Genomic DNA, 20,264 nt, shown 5'->3' with positions numbered 1-20,264 from the left:
CGATACACAAAGTTAACGGAGATTTCGCTGGAATGCCAGAGACTGAGAAGCACCTCTATGGCCTCTTTCTGCATGCGAGAGGCAGAAAGGTACTGTATTGTATAGGTTTGAGTCTGGGATGTGAGACTAGGCTGCTTTAGGAAGCTTGGAGTGAAGTGTGTGCACGGTGCCAATTGCAGAACATAAAAGCAAGCGTATAGAAATGCTGCAATGTCTTGCATTGACAATTGTTTTTGCAAAGCCAGCACTCTTCAGCTGCTACCTCCATTGTGTCAGAGAAAGCTGGTCCGAGATTAAAGGACAAAGCAGATAGATAACTCTCTTTGTGTGTGTTTTAAAACAAGGCAACTCACTCTGCTCCACCTAGCATTAGAAGAATCAGCATAGAGATTCACCCCAAACTTGATCCGCGCAAAAGAGAGCCAATCGAAGAAAAAGCGAGCCTGTCGTTACCAAAGTGTGTGCAGGGCTTTGAGGTGGAGACGTGCGCCCAAGTTCTTCGAGGTGCTTAAGAAAACGCGTAACCTTTCTCCCCCCCCCCCCGCAAACGGGGAGTTTTTAGAAAGTGACTTTTTCGGTTCGGGTCTCCGTCCGTGAGCGCTTGAAAAGGCACTGGCGGCTGCCTATGTCTCTCTGTGTGTGTTAGCTTCACCTCTCGCTGAAGCCGGGGCGTGCGACGGAGAAGCCGCGGGGGACGCAGAGAGGGAGGTGGGCGAGGGGGCTCCCCGCCACCTCCCCTTCCTCCCGGGTGCAGCAAGGCTGCCGACTTAGGCACCTAGCAGCAGCCTCCGCTATACGGCGGCATTTCCCGCCTGGCTGCCTCGAAAAGGCGCCGCCTGCTGCCCATCCCCGCCCCTCTCTCTTCTTGCAGGGCCATCCAGCCAGAGGTTTATGGGGACAACAGACGGAGGCGCCTCAGCCGCCTTCTCTCTCTCTCTCCCCGGCGGCGGCGGCGGCGGCAGCCTGAGCCTCTGCAGCGCCGCCTTTTTCCTCAGCAGAAAGGAAAACACACACAACACGCACACGCCCCACACGCTCGCTTTAGTTGCAACCGGTTTGTACCGGCCGCCGGCTCTGGCTGCCTCCACACGGCAGCGCCTCCCCGCCGGAGGATGAAAGGAGCCCGGGAGGGCGGCGGGGGAGAAAGAGAGCTCGGCGCTGGAAGGCGGCCCGCGCGCCCTCCGGCCGGCCGGCTAGCTGGCTCCCTCTCTGCCCTCGGGCGCAAATAAATAGAGGGCCGCCCCCGCCCTGGGGGTGGGTGGGAGCCCTGTCGCCGGAGAGCGAGCCTTCCTTGCTTGCCACCCACCCCACCCCACCCCTCCGGGACGGCGGCAGGTAAATAGAGGGGTGGGTGGGACGACAGAGGGAGAGGCCCCCGTGGGAATATTCGGGGGGCTGGGGGTGGGTGGGGGGTTGCTTGCTGTGTCACGCTGGGGCGGGAGAGGCAGCAACTTTAGCAGCAGCAGGGAGGGGGGGGGAATTAAAATATTAAAAAAAAGACTGCCTGGACTAGGGATGTGGGGCAACAACGGGGAGCCAGCCTGGGGACTGCAGCAGTGTAGTGGTCTGCAGACACTGGGAGGTTTCTGCAAGCCCTGATTGAGCCGCTTGCTGTGCTTTTTAAACAAGCAAGTCGCCCCCACCCCTCCAAAAAACGAGCAAGCGCAGGGTTCATCCTGTGTTGCACCGCTTGGTCGCTGCCAATAGCGCAGTGTTTTTCAACCTTTTTTGGGCAAAGGCACACTTGTTTCATGAAAAAAATCACGAGGCACACCACCATTAGAAAATGTTAAAAAATTTAACTCTGTGCCTATATTGACTATATATAAAGTAATTCTCTTGAATAGGAATCAAATAAACACAAAGAAAGTATTTTATAATTACTTTATTATGAAATAGTAAGTAAACAGAAATATGAAAAATTATAAAATACTTCATTCAGTGCGCAACCAGGGCCTGTTTGGCTGAACACAAAGCTGATATTCTGGCTGGAATTTTTCCCACGGCACACCAGGCAACATCTCGCGGCACACTAGTGTGCCGCGGAACAGTGGTTGAAAAACACTGCAATAGCGCACATAGCTCGCCCTGGTTGCTTCTGCAGGTTGCAGATTTTCTCCCAGCGCACTCCCCCCCCCCCCTCCATTGGACGTCCTGGGATTTGCTGCTGAGCAAGCATGCATTGGACTATGATGTTAATTAACTTCTTCTCTTTTTTGCAGTAATGCTATGGCAGGGCGGTGAAAGCTTCATTTCCTGGTTGTCTGCACCGGGGGATTCTAGCCAGCTTTCGTGAGGTTAACTTGCTGATATTTGTCCTTTCTTAGGCTTCTCTCTCTCTCCCTCTCTCCCTCCCCACTGTACGGAGCTTAATACTAAAAACTCATATATGCTCCTTCAGTTTGTTATCCCGCAAACCTCCCATGTGCATTGATAGCCATTGTATAAACAAGCAGGAATAGAAGACACAGGGCTCTTAAAATGCAAAGCTGGAGAACCTGCATTCCTCAAGTTCCGGTTAGAACTATATGTTGTTGTGGACAATCAGCGCACTATTCCCAAGTTAATTTTGTCCCTGCACACTGTACCTGCTGTCATCTGGAAGAAGCATGCTCGTTTTATGTTACGTGAACGCAAGCTGTTTTCCTGTGGTTAATGAGCTACAACTGTCAAAGGTGGGTGTCCCACCAGTGACACATAAGCGAAAAAGCTGCATATGTTCTGGGAGAAGGAAATGTTAACACTGCTAAATAGGCTACTTTTGGAGTTTGGGTCTCATGCTGGTGCTAAGGAGTCCCATTGATGGTTTAACCAACTTTAAAATATATTTTCGCTATTACACTTAATACATTACTGCCATGTTATCTTATTTGCCCTTGCAAGACTCTTGCTCTCTTTTTACTGATGGAAGACCTAAGAGGTGGTTCCCCTTCAGTCATTTGCTGAGTGCCAGGATTTGAATCCAGAGTGCAGAGTTCAAATTTCTTTCCAATAAATTCCTTTTCTTTGGTCATAGTTCCAAGATAAGCTGCAAGCTCATCCCTTAAACGAGAACGTCACAGTGCATTAAGGACAACAAGGTGTTCCTTCATTTAAAGGTACTTTAATTTTCACATGCACTTCCACATAGGTTTATCGTGTCCCCTCTTTTTAAAATTTCATTCTGGAAACTTAATCAAGTGTATTGTTAGCATTCAAGCATGAGGATATCAGTGTGTCTAAGCCTATTCTCAGCTTGCCTCAAGATACCCTGAGAGTTAAAGGGTATAAATGTGTTGAGGCTGAAGTACATGTTGTCTTATGACAGCCTGGAGTTCAGTGTGTGTCTCTGGAAGTTAGGATTATTTTGAAGCTTCATTTTATAAAACCAGTTGTATATCTGAGGAGGTTATTCTACTTCACAACTTAAGTGTTAAAATACTAGAACTGGTTCCCCCCCCATTAAAAATAACCCCCCTCCCATGTTTCTTATTGGTTTGCCCCCTGATGGCACTCCAGTATTCTTGAAGGCCATGTTTTATTAGACTATGATTTTGGTTTTTGTTGTTGTCAGCTGTGGACTAAGTAAGGAGACAGTCTTCCTGTTTTTGTTGTTTTTTGTTGTTGTCAGTTGTGGATTAAGTAAGAAGGAAGGATTGGAAACATCAGGAAGCAGATATGCCAGACACTTAAGGCTGCATTGCTAAAGTTAGCTGATTTGCTGTGACCACTTCTGGTAAGTTAAACCTTTTTCTTTAATTATCCTTGCATTTTCCACATTTCCCTCTGCTTGTGTGCCATCCAAGATGCTCAGGATAGGATATGCAGGATTATCTAATTTTATCCTCCCAACAACGCTGTGTGTGTGTGTGTGAGAGAGAGAGAGAGAGAGAGAGAGAGAGAGATGGATGAATGGCCATCCAGTGAGTTTCATGACCAAGTGCATCTTTGAATCCAGTTCTCATGCCTACTTGACTAAAACTCTATCCTATAACAAGGTGTAGGCAGAAGTTCGGCTACAACCAACTAGTGGTTCATAGAATTCTTACAAGGAATGTTGGACTATGTGAACCTTGGGTCTCCTCCAACAAAACAGTTCTTATGTTAAGCAAGAATGCATACTCAGGATCACTTAGTGCAGATTGTTTGTGCTTTAACTGTTCAGAGGTCTTGATTATTCAGTTCTGCTGTGCAAATTGAAAGCACTTTAGTGGGCCATGGGGAAACTAGTTTAAAAACCAAACAGTAGACCAAGCAACACTATAGTTGGTAACTCCTGCACAATATTATAGTGGCTGTCAGTGTCTTTTTTCAGTCTGGGCGCATGGCGAGCTGTATAGCATTGCCTTGATCTGACTTCTAGATAAGTGCCGAAACACGTTAAAATAAGACTGCTTCCCTCAGTTAACCATTGTTACCTAAACAAACACAACTAAATCAATGCAAACATTTAGTGTTTATTTTCTAAAAGTATTTTCAGCTGTTTAATGTTGGGTATCATGAAAGCTCAGTACAACCTCCCCTTAGACTTATTAGTGCAATTCCTCGTAGCATTGCATTATTTCTATGCTACTTTTTATCGATTTGACAGTTTTGGGAAAATAAGAAGACATTTGGCAAAAAGTTATTGTGAGTGGATAGAAATGTCTGAAAACAGGAACAATAATCCTTGTCTCTGCTTCTCTGCACAAAGTGTTGAAGTGGAAATAATTAGTTTTTGTTTAACCAAGAGCGTGATAGGATTGCAGGCTGTGGAGAACTGTGCTTTCTAGGGTGTTGGGCAAGAGATGTTAAACGGAAAACAGATTTTATCTGGAAACCAGGTAACGTAAAGGAAGGTCACTTAATTAGTGATCTCTGAAAATGTGTATTGTTTGTCATAAGCAGTTCTGAAGTGGTTTGGGGATACTCTGAGGTAATAAATAGTTTAGATCTGTGTATTGTTTAAGAGGAAGTTTGCCGTATGGGGAAGGCGTAGGAGAACAACCCTATAAAACCCTGCATCCCTTCTTTAAAGTAAGAACCCAGTTGCATGGACTTACTGAAATGGAGACTCGACTCTGAAAGGAGCTGAGATGGATTGTGGCATGTAAGATTACAGCTTTCAGATGTTAGACTTTGTAACTAAGATGTCAGCTGGCAGCTAGATTCAAGGAGCCATTGGAAATGCTCTTTGCTATTTAGCAATCCAGTGATGTGCTTTTTATTTATTTAAACAGTAAGCTCATTTCCTCCTCCTGGTTATTTTTTTCTTCTCTGACAGTTCAGAAGCCATGAAATGTGAATTGGGAATACATTTTTATTTTATGAAATCTAGCCTTTGGTATGCAAGGGCCCTGATCCAGTGAATGCGAATGTTTTAAGTTGCACTGGAACTAATGGCACAAATTAGTCACAGCTATCTGGTATCCAACACTTTCACTGGGACTTACCTGACTATAGTGGGAGTAACTTCCTTTAATCATTAGGACTTGCTTCCTGGGGGGATAGATAGAATCAAGTTGCATGCCAAAACTTAACTTTAGCAGAAACAGGGCCAAGCGTAGTTAAATATTTTGTTTATGGCTTTCTGATTACCAAAGAAATAAGACAACTGAACGAAAGCTTTAAAAGAGAGCAGAGAAACCCATGGAAATTGATGGATATGACTGATATGAGTCCATTAATTTCAGTGTGCCTACTGTGACTAGAAATTAGCTGGATGCAACCCTATTTTTTCAGTAGCAATGGTTAGAAATGTTGAATGGTCAACAATTGCGAAGGCAATAATGCTATGAGTAAAACGCCATCAGTGACTAGCATATGATTTTCAAATGTTATAATATTAACTTTTGGTCATTCATATTTTAGTAACCATGAATTCTTGTACACTTCTCAAGTCTGGTATGATGGTCTTTTGATCCTTAGCCTTCTACCCTCTTAGCCCCACTGCATACCAGTACAAATGTAAACATTGGTGCAGATCATGGCTCCTCACACCTGTGTTTGTTGTATGTAGGTTGGCAGACATCTAGCAGCTTTTTGTGGGGATGCTTCTTGCCCCCAACCCCATGCATCATTTTGGATGGGGTATTTGTTTTTGGGGGGAGCTGCTGTATTTGCTTGTTTACTTCGTTTACAAAGAGAAGTGTATAAAAAACAACCCCTACTTCTCATAAAATAGCTAAGATAGTATGGTGGCTAAAAGTGTGATCTGGGAAGATCCAGTCTTGCCTCTTATAGCTACAGACTAATGTGAAAGGCTTCAGGCAACTCACTGTTTCCTCAGTCTCAGCAACCCAGACTGCAATATGGGGTTATATTGGCCTATTTTACAATTGGAAGGGTTCCTGAGATAAGTGTACATGAAGTGAACGTGTGGGATCCATTACATAAATGTTGTTTGTTGGTTATAATTAAGTAATATTCAGTTCCAAACATTGGGTTTAAAGGTCAATATCTATCTTATCTATATGGGGGGGGGGAACTGATTATACATTAAGGACAAGTCATTGCCAGGCAATAAATCAAATCCGCAGTCACCTTAGAGTTCTGTAAATCATTATAAAACATTGCAAGTTTCAAAGCTTACTTGCATTGACCTCCTTTTTACTTTCCTTCGTCCAAGGCTTCTGTCAAGAGCTTGAGTGATGGTAGGAGTTGGGTCATGATTTTTCTTTCTGTCTGCTTGTTCCAGAGAATATGATCTTTTGAAGTCGGTATGAAAGTGTATAAAAATCAACCTCATACCAGAATTTCCTATTTCCATGTACATTTCCGCTACTTGGTACAGTAAGAGTTGCTTTGGTTTCATGTACCTGGATATTTCTCTGCAGGTTGAATTGCCAAATACACCAAAAACAACATGCTCTAGAAGACTGAATGACAAGATTCTATTCTGTAAGTAGTATACTTTCCCCTTTTAATAAGTACTTTGCAACTTTATAATATTATACAGAAGACCCTTCCTTCCTTCCTTCCTTCCTTCCTTCCTTCCTTCCTTCCTTCCTAGATTTTCTTTTAACTTGAAATTCATGATGCAATTGATATTTCTTCCCATAGTAATTCTGACTATCCTTCTTTCTTTTACTAAAACTAATCATTATTTGTAATACTTACTTTGCATCCTCATGCTTTTTGACATTTGGATATACTGTATTCAGTTTCTGTAGAAATGAAGATTATGCTAAATCCTCTGCCTTGGGAACCAAAACCTCTGATTGTTTTCTTGTTAATTACTTTATATTACACAACATGACTTCAACTATCTTTGGAAATTCAGATTGTGTTCACATGAGGCTCCCGTGTCGCCCTCTACATGGTACATAGTCTCAGAATAGTCAACCCTATCCAGCTATTGTGGCATCCTTGTGCCTTCAAAGCAAGCAAACGTGTTACTTTCTGCCTCCTTGCAAAACAAACATTTCTCCAAACTTTGGTTCCACAATGTGAGGCCAGCAGCAAGTTGCAAGTGCTCATAATGGGAACATCTTACCAGTCATGATGTTGAGGTCAGTTGTTAAAACACTATTGACTAATATTTCATTCAATAAAGCTGAACTGGTCCCAGGTCATTGTTATATCAATTCTAAGACCATGGTACCCAGTCCTAGGCAATCTGAACACCACCTGTTAGCAGGATGAGACTTCCAGGGTTTTTTTAAGACACTTGGGGTATGTTGCAAACTTTCAGATCTTTGTATATTTACAAGGAGCTCTTAATGGAGTTTAGGCAACTGTGTCAACTAAGAGCCAGTTCACATAGTATATATTTCCCAGTGGAAGAATCTATCTCCAGTTCCCTTGGTGCTCTGTGTTCCTTCTTATCAACTCTGTTTTCTATTTCTTTGTATTCTTTTATATAGAGCTTCTTCTGACCCTTGAATTCATCCTGGAAAATGGTGTTCCAGAAGTCACCAGATGGTGGATGGGGCTGGATGATTGTACTGGTGTCCTTCTTTACCCAGTTCTTGTGCTATGGCTCTCCATTAGCTGTTGGTGTTCTATATCTAGAATGGCTGGATATTTTTGGAGAAGGAAAAGGAAAGACTGCATGGGTTGGCTCCCTTGCAAGTGGAGTTGGACTACTTGCAAGTAAGTCTTTTAGATAAAGCATATGATTTAAATGCAGTGTTTACTTATTAAATGCTTTTAAAATGCATATATGTGATCTTTAAATTTCTGGCCCGAAAGAAATGAATTCTTTTAAGAATAGTTCCTTGCATATATTAGAATTAAGAATATAAAGAAAGAAAATGTCATTTGACTGTCGTCAAGTTGAAAACATGCAACTTTTGAGAAATTGCAAATAACTTGTTTAAAGTAAATTGGCATGATGGCTTGGAGTAAGGATTGATCTCTAATGAAAATTAGGCAAACATATTCTGTTTCCTGATAGCATGCTCTTGATTGTGTGGTTTTACCCAGAAGCTAGTACCCAGCACTGAATTCAATTGAATTTATTCATAAGATTGCAAGCTTAGCAGACAGTAGGAAAGCCAATGTAGATGTTGCTGAAGCCAGCTTGTGTGAGCAGTGTAATAATATTTGATTGTAGGAAGATGGAAGATTGCAGCAGCTATTTTCAGGGCTAGAAAAACCTGAAATATGCAATTTTTCAAATAATAGAAATAGCTACTGCAGTCTTCTACAATCATCTGCTTCAGGTGTTAGTTGAAACATGAAACAAGAAATAGAAAAACTTCAGAAGTGAAACATCTGCACCAGCTTTTAATGTGAATAGAAAGTCCAGTTTTGTAAGCTCACCACAACCCGAAGGAGCTATGTTTATTTTGGAAATAGTTCAAATGGTGGTTGCCATCCAGAGAAAGTTGGGCATATGTCTGATCTTTTGAAATGATTTTTCAGTGTTTGCAGTATTTTTAAATACTGCACAATTCAGTGGAGGGGCAAGGTGCTGTGAAAAGTGAAAATTACTTACCCTGGTCACTGAAAAGGTCAGTAAGGAAGCAGACACTGTTTTCAACCTGCAGAGCTTTCTCTGAAATTCTGTAGGTTGAAAACTTGTTTTTTTTTTTTAATAAAGCAAAAAACTTGAATTTGTAATATGATAATTGTAAGCTGTATGGTGGACTCTGTAATCCTTTGAGCTCTCAAAGCCATGCTGTGAAACTAATTTTCTTAAAAGTAAGAAGTTGATGAACCAGATTTTATACAATTCCACATGATATCTTCACACATAACAGTGAGTGTTGTAAGTTAGAAAGACCCACTATTTATTGGGCATCTCAATTTAAACTGTGGTTTCCAGTTGTAGTTTTGAGGCAAGCTGATTGCTTTACACAGGCAGAGCTTTCCAAACGGTGTGCCGTGACACGTTAGTGTGTCGGCTGCAATGTGTAGGTGTATCGTTCAAATCTCCCCACGTTCCTTCCGGGGCTGGAAGGGGGTTAGTTTAACCTCCAGTTTGCTAGTAAAACTGAATTACAAAATGATGCATGTCTAAAAAGTGTGTCACCAACATGAAAGTTTGGAAAACTGGTGTAAAGCATTGATTTGGATGTCGTGGCAAGGTGAATAAAATAAGTACCTTCTGCATACCACACAGTCTTTAAAAATTGTTCTTGGCCCTTATAGTAGACTGGGGCAGCATGGCTGGCAGGGACCAAATTTGTTGCAGAAAGTCCCACACAACTGTATCCCTCTCTTCTCCAGCACGATCTCCAGTTTAATACTGGGATTTAGTGTTTGCCTTTATAGCCTGTCTTTCCTCTAAAGAGCTCAAGGTGGTTCTGTCCTGTCCTCTTTCATCCTCACTACAACTCTGTAAGGTAGATGAGAAAGAGAGTAACTGGCCTAAGGACTCCATGGCTAAATGAGGCTTTGAAACTGGGTCTCCCCAGTCCTAACTTGGTACTCTGTATCACCAACACCACATCACTCTGGCTCTCAGGGATTCAATCTAAGACAGGATTTTGCCCATAAAATATGATTTTAAAGACTATTTTTTATGTGGTGATGAAGTCTGGATCAAAATACTCATCACCAGTGCTTATGAAGAAAAACGCATTGCCCTTGAAAAGTGATTTGCTGGATTTCAAGGAGTGGGTCATATGGGCATCATATTTAAGCTTTAGAAATGGCATTGCCAGCTGCAGGAGGGAGGGCTATCCTGTTTCCCTCTCCATGGCAACCAAGGCTCTTTGGAGGTTTGTCATCAACCAAAGCCAGGAAGATGTATAGCAAAACATCCAGCCTAATTTCCCAAGTCATAAACTCTCGTAACACCCCTGCTAGTGGGAAAAAATAAATCCCACTTGATTTCTTCTCTTACAATACAGTGAGTTTTAGGCAGGGGTCAGCAACCTTTTTCAGCTGTGGGCCGGTCCACTGTCCCTCAGACCTTGGGGGGGCGGACGGACTATATTTTGAAAAAAATAAATAAATGAACAAATTCCTGTGCCCCACAGATAACCCAGAAATGCATTTCAAATAAAAGCACACATTCTACTCATGTAAAAACACCAGGCAGGCCCCACAAATAACCCAGAGATGCATTTTAAATAAAAGGACACATTCTACATGCTGATTCCTGGACCGACCACGGGCCGGACTTAGAAGGCTATTGGGCCGCATCTGGCCCCCGGGCCTTAGGTTGCCTACCCCTGGTTTTAGGTAATTCTTAGTGAAATAGAGCCTCATTTATTGAATGTTCCCTGTGCTCTTCTAGATGTTAGATGTGCAAGGGATAACTAATTTGGATAACCAAGAGCTGGTTACTGAGAATTCTTCTTTTTCTGTCATTATCTATAGCTGTATACAATAAATGTACAGGTTTTGTGTAAATGAACATTTTAAATATTATGGGGTGAAAAACCCTCATATTTTTTGCAAGTCCTGTCATGATTAATTTTTCCCATTGATTTAATGGTACTAAAGTGTGCCTAATTTACAGTAGTTTGGATCCAGCCCATTGCGTTTACTTTTTAAAAGCAAATGCAGTTTTTCTCTCTTCCTTGGCCTATGTGCTATGTTATTACTGTTTATATACCTATAATTATTATCTATATTTTAGTTGTAATGCTCATGAACATTCAAATGAAAGCATGAAGCTTTTGCACTTGAATTCTGACATCTACATTGGTGAGATCTAAATCTACCATCGGTTTCTCCTGTACCTTTAGGGCTTGGTGGCAATAGTTTTATGGAGTATTACTGGAGAAATACCAAGAAATACCAAGAAAAAGGTTTTAACCTAACCATGGCTTTAATGCCTCCCTAAATATCTGGAAATTCAACACTTTAACTGTGTGTCTGCTGCCAAAATGGAGCCCCTGTGTTGGCTCTCATTTCATAAAACTAAATAAAATTTATACCTATGTCCTCAAATTTCCCCATGCCTTCTGCCAGCAGCCACCCATGAGGGAACAGGGAAGGGAAACATAATGACTTGGAAATGTCTACCAGACATTGCAGAGGCAGAGGACAGCTGCTGCTAAACCACAGAGCTTCCATCATTGGCAGCAGCTTCTAGTTTAGCATAACTTCTACTTCAGTCCTTAAAAGTGCATATTATCTTGGTTACTATGCCCCATTTCCCCAAGCAAACCAGAATAGCATATAGCTAGAGATGGCTTATAGTTCCCCACCCTTTGCCAGAATATCGAGATGCTATGGCAGAGTCAACAGCTGCTAGTATGCTGTCCTGGCCCAAGGCAGATATCCATGAAGCACAACAGTCTGGTGGTTGCAGCACTGTGGAAAGCTCCAAGTGAGCAGCTGTGCTGTGCAAAAACTGGAGGTGGAGTGGGGTCTTTTGAGTCCATCTGTCCCATTCATCCAATCCCATGGCTCCGCTCTCCTGCCTGAAGAATGCATGTTTTTAAAGGCCAACTCCCTGTCCAGAAGGAGTGCTTCCTTCTGCATTGACTCCCCAGGTAAAGTGGGCTTATGGGGAAGATGTCTACAAGCATCCTGGTTCAGGTTCTGCAGCCTCCTGACCACCAGACTCAGGCTCAGCCTTTGAACCCTGGTCTAGTGTTAGAGCAGCCCCAGGCTCATCAGGCTCACCCCCTCTGACCAGAGCTTGAGTCCAGGACGGTAAAGCACTTGTACATTTTGTCTTCTGCATGCACTTCTGTAGGTCCAGGCTTAGGTCTCCTGCCTATGACCGCATGCATTGCCAGGTCAGACATGCTTACCATGCTAGCAATGCTCTTTGATACCTTTATTTCTTACTAAATAACTTGCACTGATACAATCCCATGCCTGGTATGTGGTTGCAGTTTGCAACTAACTCACTCATTGTTGTAACAATGTAGCACATCCCTTAATTCATGACAGCTCGTTAAGATAGTGGCAAATAAGTCTTCCATAGTACTCCCATTTTTGTGACATGCTATAAAATTTGCTGTGTAAATAGACTACTTTAGAGTTAAGCCTTTTTTAAACCAGCTCAGCGAAAAAACTTAATACATTGTGCCAGCCTCATAGCAAGAAATAACTGTTTTCCTGCACATTGCCCGGCACACTGGTAGTTTCTACTGATACCCGGTAGTTTCTACATTTAGTTTCTTTAAGTCAGCTCCAGTTGAATGAAGAGTTGTAGAAGACTACAGAATCCTGACTTGGAGGCAGGGACCTGTTGTCTTGTACAGTTCCTTGCTGCATCAGTACAACTCTTACTGTTAATACTCTGTTAATATTATCTTCTATTTAAAAGAATTTCTTAAAAAGTTGAAGATTTTTTTGGGGGGAGGTATCTATCTCCCTGGCTATTGCGATAATAGAATGCTAGGCTAGATAGGTTTTAGGCCTGATTTAGCAGATATCTTCTTAGGTTCTTGAGTGATGCCCAAGGTTTACTGAAATAGCAGAAGAATGTTGTAATGATAGAGAGGTTTCGTTTCTGGAATTCTTGTGATGCACCATTTTACCTTTGCCTTTAGGTCAAACATCCACTGGGGTAAGCACTGCCAGCATAGAACTGTGCATCTATTTTGCTTACTTGGTCAAGCGAAATCATTAAGAACAACTTTCTCTCCAGTTGAAATCCTAGCCGTGCTTGCTTAGAAGCAATTTGATGGAATATTTATGCTTATGTTCCTGCCCCCTTTTAAAGATTACAGCATTTTGTCTCATCAGCTATGTATGCCACTGATCAAATACCATGTCTGCTTCCAAGTCCCTACTTTGAGTCTAGGAATGTAGGAAGTTGCCTTATAAGTCGGAACAATTGGTCCACCTAGTGTGATATTGTCTACACTGACTGACAGCAGCTGTGCATGGCTCTAGGCAGGGTGGCTTTCCTAGCCCTAACTTGAGATGCTAGGGATTGAATCTAGGATCTTGGGACCTTTGCATGTAAAATATGTGTTCTACAATATCTGGCAAACATCTGGAAAACATTTGTAGGAAAAAATACTTTAGGAAGCTTGCAGGCAATATGTATTTATTTATGTGTCTGCACCAGTCAGTGCTGTTGTATATTCTATATTTTGATTATGTTCTTTTGGGTTTAAACAACTATTTTATTCATCTGAAATGTGAGCTTTGAGGGCTCTTTTAGTAGCAAGAGAAGTAATAAAGGACATTGTGGCTAGAGAAAAGGGATTTGTCAGCAACGCACTTTAGAGAGTGGCACAGTGGGAGCGTGTCTCACATAAAGCTGCTCCCCTGTAAATTAGTTGCATACAAAGTTAACAGCTCTTGATCCAACATATTTTCAGGGTGGGTGTCCTGACTGGAGAGGGGGGGGGGTGTGTACCTAGTGAAACCTCAGGAATTCAGGCAGGACTTGGTAGCAACCTCTTATCCTGCCAAGGTCACAAGGCCAGGGAAAGAGGTTTGGTTTTTCAGAAGTCACCTTGCCTAATTTGCATTGTGAATGCTTTGGGGACAGTAAAGCATTTCTGCCTGTTTTTATAAGTTTAACATGTTAAGTGTGTAAATATATGTGTAAGCCTCCATGATCCATACAGAGGAGATTGAAGTCCAAAGGATATAGTTAAAATCAAGAATATTCTTAAAGAATAAATTTGGGCTTTTTCAAGTGTAGCTGTACAATACTCTTGTTATAAAACTGCTTAATTTGTCACGTAGCTTGAGGTAGTCCAACAACCGGATATACTAGGTAGACGCACTAACCGTGGCACACTGAAGATGAATGGGAGGGACGAGGACTACAGAATTATTTCAAACTCTAGTTGGGCAGAGATCATGTGGGGAAGCAGATGTTAGGTGAAAGAGCAGGTAGCCTCATTGACTCTTGGAACCATAACTGGACCTCCATTTCCTGGTTCAGCCAAGACATAAACAACTGGTTGGACACATAGAGGTGACCTCAGTTCCCCATGTGCCATGGACCTTTTAAAAATAGACGTCTTCTTTCATATTGAGAGCAATTCTGCTAAGGGGAGAAATCTCTTTAGCGCTTGCTTATGGAACATGATTTTCTGTTCTGTTCTATTCTTTCCTTTTCACAATTCACTCCTCTTGTTCTTAAATAGGTCCTATTTGCAGTACATGTGTATCTGCTTTTGGAGCAAGACCTGTAACAATCTTCAGTGGCTTTATGGTTGCTGGGGGTTTGATGATGAGCAGCATTGCACCCAATATCTACTTCCTGTTTTTTTCCTATGGAATTGTTGTTGGTAAGAATCACGAGAGATTATTTTTGAATGACCCCTAAACTAAAAAGCGGGTTGGAAGGGGTTGTGTCTCAATTTCAAAATTAAAATGTCAAATCTCCCTTTTATTGCATGGTCAGGCGGAGTCCCCTAAACCCCAGGCAGCCCCTGAGCGGAATAACGACACAAGACAATGTGCTATGGGATTAAAATTAGGCCACAACTTTATTAAGATTCAGATGTAGGGAGACCTTGGCTCAGGCATTGGGTGTTTATCCCTCCCAGCCCCCAGCCAGGGTTCTGGGTAATTTCAGGGTTATCCAGCATGTCAGGGGATTGGGCTAGCTCTGGAGAACATATGTTCAAGCAGATAGCCCGCCCCCCTGTTCGCCGCCGCTGGAGGGGGAGGGCAATGACAACCTCTGGGCGTATGGCCAATGCCTCGCCCCACGACCCCTTTAACGGGAACCCTGGTATCAACGCCGAATTGGGGGCGTGGGGTCACCGCCCCTGCCCCCCTTTATGAAGATGACTAAAGGATTCCGCCCATGGCCTGCAACCGCCAATGTTGTGACGTATTGCTACGGGAAAGGAGAAACCTGCCAATGCAGGGAAATTCCTTTCCGGCCCTTCAACAGCGGCCTTGACATAGCAGTGCCTGTGTACCTGTGGAGAAGAGGTTAACCTGCAAAATGAAAAGGTTTAATTAAGGGAGTGGAGGGTGGGAGAAAGCTCTGGAGCCTGAGTGGTGCTTCCCAGGTATGTAACACCTTCTATTGTGTGGGTCTGTGTTCCCTCCCCTTACCTGGCCAATCCCCCTGGCAACACCTCCCCAGGCGGGATTGGGCGGCTGACTGGGTAGGCGGAGACCCCAAGTATCCAGCCCGGAAGGTGAAGCCAGCCCGAACTACCAGGAGCTGCTCTGGGATCCAGGCGGCCGCACGCGGCCATGCAAAATGCGCACCCTGTTTGATGCGGGGGAACGGTCATTAGTAGCAGCAAAGAATTATTATTATTATTATTATTATTATTATTATTATTATTATATTTCTATACCACTTAATATATAAAACATCACTAAGCAGCTTACAAAACACTGAAGCAACAGCAGACAATTATTGTGCAGTTTTGATGAATTCAAAAAAGACTTGTAGGCAGCTGCCTCATGAGCCTTCTTCAGGTGAATGGAGGTTGTGTAGCATGGGGGGGGGGATTTGTGAGTTGCACTTCCAAAATGGCTCGCTCTGTGCTGTTTTAATTTAATGAATCAAATCTGAACCATTAGCAATGGTGCCCGATTCTTTGTGATTAATGCTTTTACCTTTTTAGGACTCGGGTGTGGCTTATTGTACACAGCAACAGTAACCATCACATGTCAGTATTTTGAAAAACGCAGAGGCCTTGCACTCGGTCTAATTTCAACAGGTATGGTTTTTTATCTCTATTTGAATTACTTTATACTGGTTTAGGATTTAGTTATGGTTTCATTAGCTGTGATTATTGCATCTGAATTCCCATAGATAAGTGTAACTGTTTTGAATTTGGTTTGCAAACCATGTTTTGCATCTGTAGTTAGTAAGCATTGTATTTGTTCTGAGCAAAAATGTGGTTTTCCTACCTCTCCAGCACCTCAGCTTCCTAAGTCACAAGCAGGTCCTGCTGGTGCCTCTGCCTTCCAGGGGAAGGGCTTGTCTAAGCAAGCTAAACCATGGGTTCATATATAGGTCATTTGGTGCCATGAGAATGATATCTTTGCATAGGCACTCACTTCTCCCCTTCTTTCCTTTCTTCATATACTCCACTTCAGCTACTTTCTTTTAGTGCCAACTCTTGGGCTTGTGCTTGCCCTCCAAACCATCTTCATATCTTCATTTGCTCTCCTGGTTTGCAAGGCAACAACGAGCAATAATTTTGCTGATTTGGATGTACTGTAATGGTTTATGGTGAAGAAGTAAGCAAGTAACTGAAGCAGATTGTGAGATGGAAAGCGGTGACAGTGCACATCAGAACAGGGCATATGTCCTTAGGGCCATACCATGGTTATGGCTTATATCCACATGAAGTCATAATATTTGTGCTCTTAACCCTGGCAGTAAACCATGGTTAAGCAGTATATGTGCATTAGGCCCAAGACGAGAGTAGTGAAGAAGTGCAAAGGATTAGATCATGAATCTGCATCAGACTGTAGCCCACACATTTCAACCTCACTTCCTTTTGGAAATGCCTGTTTTAAAATTCAGACTTCTATGTATTTTGGTTCCGTATAGACACATTCTGATCTCTTTTTATGAAGCTTTCTTTGTTACTTTTTGCACCAGAGATTATTCTCTAGAAAGCAGTGTCTCTTACAGACGTTTGTAACCTTTCAGCATTAACTGGTCAGAAAATTGGTATTATCTAAGACACACCTAATCCCTTTGTACCATGCCTGATAAATAAAAAAGAAAAGAATGCAAAACTGTACCAGATTTTATGAATATACTTCTGGCAATTTTTTCACATACCTAATTTGCCTTTAGTTAATTCATGTTTATTATCAGTCAGAGTCAGGTCAGCACTTATACATCAAACAAAAATGTTCTTAACAGAAATATTTAATTTTAAAGCAGGTAGTGCATGATATAAGGTAGCCATGCCTGCATTCTCAAAGAGGAAACATACGACCCCAAAATGGGAACATAATTTGCATTTTTTAAATGCACGTGCTAATTTATATGTAGAGATTGAAACTTAGAAATGCTGACTATAATTTAAATAGAAATAAAATGCATCTCATCATAACAAGGGAGACTGTGCCCAGGTGACCTGTGTGCTTGCTCAGTATGTTGTCTAGATGTTAACAGTTGCTGGCCACTTCCAAGACCCATGTTCCTCCTAAGGGTCCTTTACCTGTAAACAAAATTTTGAGTCAGACAACCTGCCAAGTACTTGTAGGACATATAGCCACCCTAACATGGTTGTTTATTTATTTCAACATATCTGTTGCCTTTACAAAGAAAATTTATGCCCATAGTGATGTCCAATACAATTATCAATAGTTCATCTATTATTTTAACTATTTAACTTTGCCAGGCACCCCCACCCTGGTAATTGCAGCCCCTCAGCCATGGCATGACAGCCCACAGAGAAGCTTGAAAAAATTCCTGTTTTTGCTTGCCTGCCTGGGAGTTCTCGAGTTCCTGCCAGGCCACAGTATGGGCTGGAGTTCTTTGTTCAGCTTGATGAAGAGGCCTTAACTGTGTTACAAACACAGGATTTATTTTCCAGTTTCACAAATCACATGTTCAATCAGTGGATTGTGTGGAGCATTGATGTTGTAGGATATTTCATGAACTCATTTATATGTTTCCATTCTCTCCTTTCAGGATCAAGCGTTGGGGTTTTTATATATGCAGCATTACAGAGGGAGCTAATTGAACTGTATGGATTAGAGGGGTGTCTGCTGATTGTTGGTGCACTGTCTCTAAATATATTAGCGTGTGGGAGTCTGATGAGACCTTTGCAGTCGTGTGGTTCTGCCTTGCCAGAGAAGCCAGTCCCCGAGAAGGTTCCAGATCAATACCTCATTTATAATGAAAGAGAAAAGAACGGTTATGAAGACAATGTACTTGAAAAAGCCAGCAATGAAGGAAAAGGTGTGAACCAAACATCCTGTGGTGACTGCAAGCAGGAATCGGCAATAAGTAAGAACAATCTATTAACGATAACACCACACGAGAGAGAGACTTACAGACGGAAAGTTGTAGAACGGACCTATTTCTGTAAACAGCTTGCCAAGAAGAAATGGCAGTTATATTTAGACTACTGGGGGGAAACGCTGGGACTTTTTAAAAACAAAGTATTTTCGTCACTTTTTATTGCCATCTTCTTCTTCGACATTGGCGGCTTTCCTCCTTCATTGCTCATGGAAGACATTGCAAGAAGTTCCAATATCGGTGAAGATGACTGTGTCATTCCTCTCATTTCTGTCATAGGCATCATGACTGCCATTGGGAAACTAGTTCTAGGAATACTGGCAGATTTTGAATGGATTAATACCTTATATCTATATGTCCTGACTTTGATATTGACTTCGGTGGCACTAGTTTTGATTCCGTTTGCCCAAAATTACATCACACTGGCAATACTTTCAGGGGTTTTAGGTTTTCTGACAGGCAATTGGTCCATTTTCCCATATGTTACAACAAAGACTGTAGGAATCGAAAAATTAACACATGCATATGGCATACTGATGTTCTTTGCTGGACTTGGAAACAGTCTTGGACCACCAATTGTAGGTAAGGCTGTGTTTTAACAGGCATACATAATTATTCTGCGGTACCGGTACTTTACATCAGTTAAGTCTGCTCTCAATTTCTACCTGTTCAGTACTCAGTTTCATAAGTTCACTCATGTCTCCATGATGCAGCAACCTATTTGGCAGAACAGTAACTATAACTATGGTTTGTAGATTCAGTCACAGTAGCAAAGTACTGCAAATTGTGGTCCCCAAAGCAGCCTCAAACTGTGGCTTAATGTCCTGGTTTGACAGCCCCTTGTAAGCCACAACTTAGCTAGTCTGATGTGGCACCTGAATGCTGACAATGTGTTGCTTCATTTGCTTGTGCAGAATATTTATTTTACAATTACACTGTTTTCGTTGGAAATTCAGCAAGTATTCTTCCTTTTACTTTTTAACTGCCTGGCTGCGAGGTAGTAGGTTGCTTTATTGATCTGTTCTGTAAAAACTACTTCTGACAGCTGCTCTCTTTTGTTGTTGTTGCTTTTCAGGTTGGTTTTATGACTGGACAAAGTCTTACGACGTAGCATTCTACTTCAGCGGACTTTGTGTTCTGTTTGGAGGGCTGCTTCTGTTGGTGGCAGCGCTGCCATGTTGGAACACCGTGAACGGTAGCAATCAAGCTGAAAAGCCACTTCCAAATATTTACTCCTACAAAGTTGCTTCCAGTGTGTAGGTGAAAAGTGCGGAACAGTTGCTCCTCTTTTTATACTGCACAGCAAGATATTTTTAGTAATTTCCTCACTTATTTATGAGGCTAAAAAACACACAAAAAAACATTTTTATACTACTTTGAAATGCTTTTAGCCAGAGCCCATTGCTGGTTATGGCAGATGCAGCTCTATTTTAGCACAAGGGGCCTTTTGCCTTGCTGTTGCCAGCGGTGCTGGAAACCGTAGGAGGAGAGTGGGCTGTTGTGCTCAGATCCTGCTTGCGGGGTTCTTGTAGGCATCTGATTGGCCACTGTGAGAACAGGATGCTTGATTTGATGGGCTACTGGGCTGATCCAGTAGGCTCTTACGTTCTTCACAATCGGAAAGCCCTGCTTGTGCCTATACAGCCTAGGGGCGTTGATGTGTGTCCTTGAGCTCTAATGCACACGTGGAGCTCCTGTTGCAAGGGCTTGTTCACACATGGATCCTTTGTGTATACATGAAAGTGCACAAAGGTACAGGTATCTGATACGCAGCCAGCAATGTTCTCCTGTGACTTCCTTTTTCTGACACATAATATATACTACAGCTTCACAAGTTAAATATTTTTTCCAATGGAACAAAATGTATTTTAAACCGACCTCTTGCTTTTGCTTGTCTTTGACAAAAGATGGCACATTGCTTCTCTCTTCAGAAATCTTGATAACTATGTAGTGAAAGACATTTAAGACAATTGGACCATTATCACCATGAATGTAATACGAATTTGAAGTGCTTGCTTCTTTG

The 20,264-nt window shown here is 42.3% G+C and overlaps 1 protein-coding gene across 5 annotated transcripts; it reads left to right on the top strand.

The window, feature by feature from the left end:
• Positions 1-1,306: 1,306 nt before the first annotated feature.
• SLC16A9 (solute carrier family 16 member 9) lies at positions 1,307-19,596 on the top strand. Of its 5 annotated transcripts, XM_033148845.1 has the most exons (10): positions 1,307-1,335; positions 2,223-2,297; positions 3,017-3,098; positions 3,611-3,715; positions 6,795-6,858; positions 7,824-8,052; positions 14,427-14,570; positions 15,876-15,971; positions 17,912-18,823; positions 19,317-19,596. In XM_033148845.1, the coding sequence occupies exons 6-10, from the start codon at positions 7,857-7,859 to the stop codon at positions 19,499-19,501; spliced, it is 1,533 nt and encodes a 510-aa protein (XP_033004736.1). In that variant the 5' UTR covers positions 1,307-1,335; positions 2,223-2,297; positions 3,017-3,098; positions 3,611-3,715; positions 6,795-6,858; positions 7,824-7,856; the 3' UTR covers positions 19,502-19,596. The 5 variants fall into 5 exon arrangements, with proteins under 5 accessions (XP_033004736.1, XP_033004737.1, XP_033004739.1 ...); XM_033148846.1 differs by lacking the exon at positions 3,017-3,098 and having other exon boundaries at positions 1,315-1,335; XM_033148848.1 differs by lacking the exon at positions 1,307-1,335 and having other exon boundaries at positions 2,153-2,297; positions 6,795-6,853.
• Positions 19,597-20,264: the final 668 nt, after the last annotated feature.

Source organism: Lacerta agilis, chromosome 5 (assembly GCF_009819535.1).
Source record: "Lacerta agilis isolate rLacAgi1 chromosome 5, rLacAgi1.pri, whole genome shotgun sequence".
Lineage (NCBI taxonomy): Eukaryota > Metazoa > Chordata > Lepidosauria > Squamata > Lacertidae > Lacerta > Lacerta agilis.
This window is presented reverse-complemented; position numbering and strand designations above follow the sequence as displayed.